Source organism: Stenella coeruleoalba, assembly GCF_951394435.1.
Source record: "Stenella coeruleoalba genome assembly, chromosome: 2".
In the NCBI taxonomy this organism is placed as follows: Eukaryota; Metazoa; Chordata; class Mammalia; order Artiodactyla; family Delphinidae; genus Stenella; species Stenella coeruleoalba.
In genome coordinates, this window is record NC_137147.1 from 128,687,421 (window position 1) to 128,694,988 (window position 7,568).

The window sequence follows — 7,568 nt, forward strand, 5'->3', positions numbered from 1 at the left end:
GATCCACTAATTTTTGCTTTAATCTTTCTTAATTCTTTCTGCTTCCCAGTGTGTGTGTGTGTGTGTGTGTGTGTGTCTGAATGTTGTAGTTTCTTTAAAATTTACAGATTTGGATATCTATTTAATTATGTAATTTGTCTTTCTAGATACTATATATTAATATTAAGATTAGTTTTACTCTGAGCACAGATTCAGCACTATCCTATAGATTATGGTATATATAAATTTTCATTACCTTATTCTATCCTTCTGGAAGATTTTGAATTCACTTTCATCAAAATTTTTTTGAGAGAGATATTTAAAAGAATTTTCATGTGGTAGTGGTTTATTTTCTTGTATTGACATCAGAGAATGTTGCCTGTACTACTAATTTCTCATTTGAAAGTTTCACTGTGATCTAATACATAGTCAATTATTTTTTGTTAGTGATCAACACTGGAAAATGTGATATGCTATAATTTTTAATGGCAAAATTCTGACATGTATTAATTTATTTCTTTGCACTAGTGTTGGGTTATTTTCCAAACATTCCTTTTCCATCCCCACCCAAACTTCATTCCACACTTAGGCTGTAGTTTAGCATTTGCTGTGGAAACAGAAACCACACCCCCGTGATGTTCACAAAAGTGAAAAATGGAACACCATATAGACATAATTATGAACTGGAAATCTCTGCCTTAAAGTCACTGATATTCAGTAAACGGATTTAGTGAAGGAGTACTAGGTAAATTTTTAGCATATTTGTAAGTCTTTACATCCACCGAATTTAGATACATGAAGAATAAGAAAATCAGATTTGCTTCACCCAGGCATTCTTTGTCTGGTTAGAATGACACTCTATATATGGCACGAGCCCCAGGGTCTGAATACATGAGTCTCCTGGAGGAGGGGCAGCATACATTCTGAATCACTCACAGAGCAAAGCTTTGTATGGCAAGGGCTCCTTTGTTCCTGACTGCAGCGGGGGTGGCTCAGCTGTCCTTATGGGCAGGCCCTTCGGACACTTCACCCAGCTTTGGATGTACTGACATCCCTGTTATTCGATCTCTCTCTGAATGAGCTGATGAGGGAAAAGGGAATCCCATTTTTTAAAAATATCATCTTACTTATTTTCCTCATGTAGGCATCTGTCACAAATAATATGATTTGTTTTTTTCTTGTTTGTTATATTTTCAGGAATTGAATAGCACATTTTTAGTTTTAACTGACTTTTGCCAAAAAAAATTGCTTGGTCTTTTTGAAATTATGAACATAAAGGTAATGTTCCTACTTCCTAAGAAAATAATCATAAAATAATAATGTTACCTTAACACAAGTTCCAAAGTTTCCCAAAGAGAAAAACTTGGTGGAGTTTTAATTCTTGTGCAAGCTTTTCTCAGTTTTACAAACACACATAAATACCACTTTTATACATGCTGTTTTAAAAATACCACCTATGTTTCAAGCTTTGTCCAGGTTATATTTGATCCTCACAACAACTCTGCAAAATAGGTGGTGTTATACCCATTTCTCATATAAAGAAACTGAGGTATAGGAAACTTAAATAACTTGCTCCTGACTGCAGGGCTGGTAAGAAGCAGAGTTGGGATTCTAGTCATCCTTTGTCTGTCTCCCAAACCATTTTATCTTCTATACACCCTTGTCACACACTATCTCCCGATCTTGATTGTTTGGTTCAAGATACTATTTGAATAGAAATGTGATATTTCACAACATTAGGTAGTGCATATTAGGACAAACTTTTCAAAGCTTTCTGTGCTTGGTTTAAAATGCCGTCCTTGACAGCATCGCCACCACTCAGTGCTCATGTTTTGAGCCTCTGGTGTCAGTGTGGTCTTTGAGAGTGCCCCATCTGGTCCTATTCTTTGGTTGTTTGGTTATCTAAGCCCCCTTTCCCCTGCATGACTAGGGAAGCCTGGGGGTAGAAATATGTTTGGATTTCATTTGGATTCACTCACCCTACATGCCAGCAACAGCCAGGCATCCGGGGCCTCTTGACTGATGAATTATTTGGATATCAAGAATCTAGAGGGGAAGGACCCCAGTGAAACAGGCTGATACTTACCCACAGAATCAGGAATCATGTAAGAAGGGAGAGGCAGTGTACCAATATGGGCAGCTGAGGCACATTCTGAGCAGTGGACTAAGAAATACTGAGTCTGGCAGCCCACAGATAAAGTGCCAGGACTCCCACATTCTGTAGCTTATTTATGCCCATCTCTGTCCCACCCAGCTGAACCTCCATATGTAAATATTGCACATGTGTTTCCAGTACCTATATTCAGTGGGTCCACCTGCTCTCAGTTATACACATGGGGCAAGGGGCAGCATGCTGCCTATGCTCTGGAAATATACTACCTGAGGTCCATTCGCTGTTCCACTAGTTCATGCCTACGGGTCAGGGCTATATGGGCAAGTCATTTAACCCCTCTATCTTATTTATCTCATCATGATGGTGCTAAAAATTATAGCAAGTACCTCATAAGGTGGTCTTGAGAATTAAATCAGTGTTTTGAAGAGTATAAATGCTGTAAATGCACCCTGTCTTTGTTGCACAGTCAGGGAAGTCTGTATCTCCTGTGACTTATGCCCCTAGGATACTTTCAGCTATCTTAGCCAGGAGGAGAGCTTTCTGCAGTTGATATACAGCATTTTATACAGGTCAATTAGGTAAACTATTAAAATTGTGCTATTCAACTCATTTTTTCTTTCTTTGCTTGTTCAGTTACTGAGAAGAGGTATTCAAATTGTCTACCAAGATTCTGTAGTTTTCTTATCAATTATTTATTTGTATATCTAATCTTATGGTACCAAACTTAAAATTGGAATAGTTTTATCTTCCTGGTAAATTATAACTTCATGTTTATATATCGTCTTTATTTATCTCCAGCCATGTATTTATCCTTAATGTGAACTCCATCTGTGCTCAAAAGTCACAGCACCTCTGATTAATTTTTCATCCTTTACTTATAATGTTTCTGTATTCTTCTATTGTAGGTGTGTATTTTAAACAGCATATAGTTTCATTTTAATTTTAATCAAGTCTACTAATCTTTGAGTTTTAGTTTTTAAACCAATTCCATTTAATATAATTACGGTGTATTTGTGTTTTAAACTTTCCAAATCACTATTGCATTTAGCTTTTGTCACTTTCTATATTTCATTTATTATCTTTCTATTCTTGCATTCTGACTGATTTCAAAAGGTTTATTGTTCTTTATCTTTTAAAATCTTGTCACTTTTATGTTGAAAACTTTTGTCAAAAGCCCCTTCTTTGGAATGTCTAGAGATGACACAAAATATTGAACACAAAGAACTGTGTATCTGAGTCCAGGACTGTGCTGTTATAAAGATCAATGAGATGGTGGCTGAACTGCATGGGAATTCACATTTCTGTACTAATAACAGCAATGAGCTATTAATGCCATCACAGGAATTACCAATGTCGTATTTTGTAAATGTCTACCACATTTGGATAGAGCCACTCAAATAGCTGTTTTCATTAGATGCTAATTACTGAAGCTGTGAAAGGGACAGAATGATTATTCATGTACCTCACACTCACACAACACCAAATCCTATCAGCCTTTGACCTTCAGCTTCCAGCTCTGTATTTATTTTATTAAATAAACATTATATTATGGTATACACCTTTTAAATATATTTTCAAATACATAACTTTCATACACATTAATATGCATATGTATGTATATATAGAATTCTTAAATATATACTTCCAAATATAAATAATTTCACATCAAGCTAAACAGGATAAAAACATGTAAACATATGCACCTGGTTCTGGTCAAGTAAAACACAAAACCACAAGGTAACCACAAGTTAAAGAGTGCACTTGAAGGGGAACAGGGGAAGGAACAGACGTGTAAACAACAGAGATGCTGAAGCTGCACCACAAAGCCCCACGAGGGTCCATTTCTTAAGACTGAAGTAGCAAAAAGCTCCTTGTTCAGTTAAGACTTCTCCTTTCACCCTGTCACATTTATTCTTGAGGGGCTTCAAAATGAGTGTGGAAATTCTGTAAACACTAGACTAGAACTGAGTCAATCCTGTTGAAAACAGAGATGACAAAGTAAACCATAAACTGACAGTCATATTAATTTCTCCAAACAGTAACTTTAAGGACGTTTTGTTACTTTTTAACACAGTGAAACACCATAATCCTGGGGAGCAAGAAATGGGAATGGGCAAGAAAACAGTGATGGATGCTCTATACAAATGGTTTCAGCAGCCCCTGTAAGTGACAGATGTGTCTATAAACAAAACACAGGCAAGAGCAGATGACAGAGCTTCAGCACACCAGACAACATGCCACAGCATAATGCCACAGATTCAAATTGAAATATTCTTCCAGCTCACAATGACGCAAGTCCCATAGGGCCTCTGTGAAGGGGAGCTCACTAGCTCCCAGTGAAAGAAAACACTTACACAACAGATTGGCCAGCCAAAGCATGACAAGCTCTTTTTTACTGCTTTTAAAGGGCATGCTGCCCTCTCCCACCTGCAGAGGCTCGAAACGTTGACCGCGGCAAGTACCGGACGCCTCAGCACCCTGCCTCTGAGGCTCCTCTCCCTGGCCCTCAGGGAACGCATGTCTGTAAAAACAGTTCTCTCCAAATGGGCAGACCCTGCCTCGAGCAAAATACCTGCAGGTCTTGTGGCTCATTGCCTCCAAGTACTGCTGAATAAGTTTCTGCTTCTCTTCCTCCTCCTCCACCCAGAATTCACTGGGAATGACAAAGGTGGAGATGACCCTGCACTGCGGGCAGGACTTGACGACCCTGCTCCCAAACTGTCTGGCACTCCTCCACCTGCGGATACACTTAAGACAGTAGGTGTGGTTGCAGCTGGAGAGAATGCCAAAGCGGCAATCATTCAGGTTGGCTTTCTCATAGACAACCTCCATGCAGATGCCACACACTTTGTCCGCACTGCGCTGCACAGCAAACGAGAGCTCCATATTCTTCTCGTGTGCTTCAATGCAGGCCTTTACATGGTCTGCCCTCTGGGCACCGTCCACAGGGTGCAAGACCTGCAGCCCACACATATCACATATATCTCCGTGGAGATAGATACAACTCTGCCCACGAAAGCACTGCCCCACGATAGCATCGCGGCAAAGCTGCTTCCCCACGCCCAAGGCAATCTGCTCCCTCTCAGTCACCGAGCTCTGCAGAGGAGCCTCGGAGACAGAAGGGGCCAGGCGGCCCCGGTAGGGTTGCCCCGGAACAAACTCAAAGGCACCCTCCCAGCCTTCTGCACCTGCTCCTCCGGCAGCTTCAAGGCCTGCATTGTCTGTCTTAGCTTCAAAGAAACCCCTTTCAGCAGCCGAGCCAATCAGAGGCAAGGAGCGTGAGGACGCAGCAGGGGGGGCTTCCGCCACTTCCTGAGGCAGGGGCTCCATTTGCGCAGCCGTGCTGGGGCCACTGTCTGCAGAGGCCTGGGGCAACAAACCGTGGCCTTCGCTGGCCACCTGCCGGCCCGAGAGGTCGTGGGAGTATCGGCAGTTCTCCCCCTCCTTGCACAGCCCATGCAGATAATACCTGCAGACGACTTGCTTTGTCCAGCTGCCGCTGCTCCGGCCTTGCAGCCATCTGGGCCTAGCCCCTCCCCATGAGGCCTGGGCGGGCCTCAGACGTGACGGGCGGAAGGGGGCCGGGCCTGGAGCCGAAGACCACCGGGAGGCTGGGCGCACCGGGACGCTGGGCCGGGGGACGCCCTCCCCCGCTGCCTCGGCACCCCCAGAGGCCCCAGCTGCCTCGTGGGGCTCTGTGGGAGCTGCAGGCTCTTCCATGGCAGATTCTTGTCCCCCAGATGGTGCCGGAACTTCCCTGGTATCTCTTCCTTTCGGGCTTGAGGCCCGGAGGCCGCCAGCCAGCTCCTGGGCTCCTCCCTAGAAGATGTGCATCTTTTTTCCCTCTCCCCCGCTCCCTGCTTCCTGTGCCTGTGTTCCTACTTCCTTCTCTGGGCAGGCGCGGCGGACACTTCCTGTGCGGGCAACGTCAGTCGTCCACCGGGTCGGCGCGCGGTCGGTCCGGCAGGAATGGTGACCGGCTTCCTCCTGTGTTCGCAGCCGGCATCGCGGCCCGCTCTCCGCTCCGGCGCTGTCCCTGCTCTGCTGCGCTAGGCCCCTCGCCGTTCCGCGGCTCTTCTGAGCGAAGGAAGCACAGCCGTTTGAGGTTTTTAATGTAATCTGTTCCAGTGTTCTTTCATACGCATTGATTTCGTTGCTTTTTCATAATGTCTATTGAAAGCATCATAATCCTCGCGTTTTTTTATTGCTCCCGTGTAAAATTCATCTTATTTCTGAACCATCTCACACATTTTATAAAGGCTTTGTCTGTTCACTCCGTTTTATGTCTGTGGGTCTTATTTTTTAAATTATTTTTATTTCTGGGTTTCTTGACTGTCACTGCTGGAAGCCTTATTTATTTAGTTGTGTTGACAAGACCTGATTCCTTCTGCTCTTTGTTTTCTGGAAATTCTTACGGGCTTAGGTTGGAAAGGCTTTTCGCCAGTGAGGCATGAGCAGGGTTCTGATCTGAGGCCACTTTAGCGCCTTTCAGCTCTTAGGTTATTGTGGATTGCAGGGCTCCCCTCCCACTGTGCAGAAGCTGCAGACTTCATTGGTCCTGATGCTAGCCTAATAAGCCACTGTCCCCTTTGTGTACCCTTTGGCTTTTATTTTCTCTTTCTGGTTAACTCACAGTGGCTCTTTGTTTCCCTTTCTTTCTTTCACCCAGTATTGTACGGTATTGTGCTGGGCCAGCCTTTCATAGTATATTCTCTACCCTTCTGCCCATGAGTGGTGCTTTTTAATTTCCACGCCTGAGCTGTCATTTTGCAGATATATGTTATTAGATTAGTAAAAAAAAATTATTTTCCTAAATATAAAGAGTACTTATGGATGTATACTGAATTTTGTCATGTAGTTTTCTGCATTTCTTAAGAGCTGATCACGTTATTTTCTCTTTATTGTGTTATTGCGGTTATTTGCACTGACAGATTTTTCAAATGTTTAACTTACCGGTTTTTTCCAAGAATAAAGCTTTCTGGTATGATTTATTATCATTTTATATATTATTGGATTCTGTTTGCTTAAACAAGTTTCGTAGAGGGAATTTTATGGGCCAAATTTATATTTTAAAATGGAAGAAAGTATGAATATAGCAGAGAAATTACATTGAAGTAAATAATAGAGATAAGAAATTAAAGAAAAACAAACATGAAGTAGGGGGAATTAATCAAAATCCTTTGAAAGGATTATTGAACCTGATAAATTTCTCGTGAAATTTATCAAGAAAAAATGAAGGCTCAAATAACCAAGATCAGAAATTTAAAAAGTAGTATCACTACATTAATAACAGATATTAAAAATCATGTGAGGATATCAGATACAAGGTTAGGCCATTAAATTTGAAAATCTGTGTGAAATGGTCATATTTCTAGAAACATATTTATTAATAAAAATGACAGGACCAGAAATAAAGAACGTAAGTATTGATCTGTTAGATAAATTAAATCTGTAATTAAAAATAATTCCATAAATG

General features: G+C 41.8%; 1 protein-coding gene across 1 annotated transcript; it reads right to left on the reverse strand.

Moving 5' to 3' along the window:
• Positions 1-902: 902 nt before the first annotated feature.
• Positions 903-5,961, reverse strand: MKRN3 (makorin ring finger protein 3). Its single transcript, XM_079914950.1, has one exon. It carries the CDS (start codon positions 5,810-5,812, stop codon positions 4,310-4,312), a length of 1,503 nt encoding a protein of 500 aa, XP_079771076.1. The 5' UTR covers positions 5,813-5,961; the 3' UTR covers positions 903-4,309.
• Positions 5,962-7,568: the final 1,607 nt, after the last annotated feature.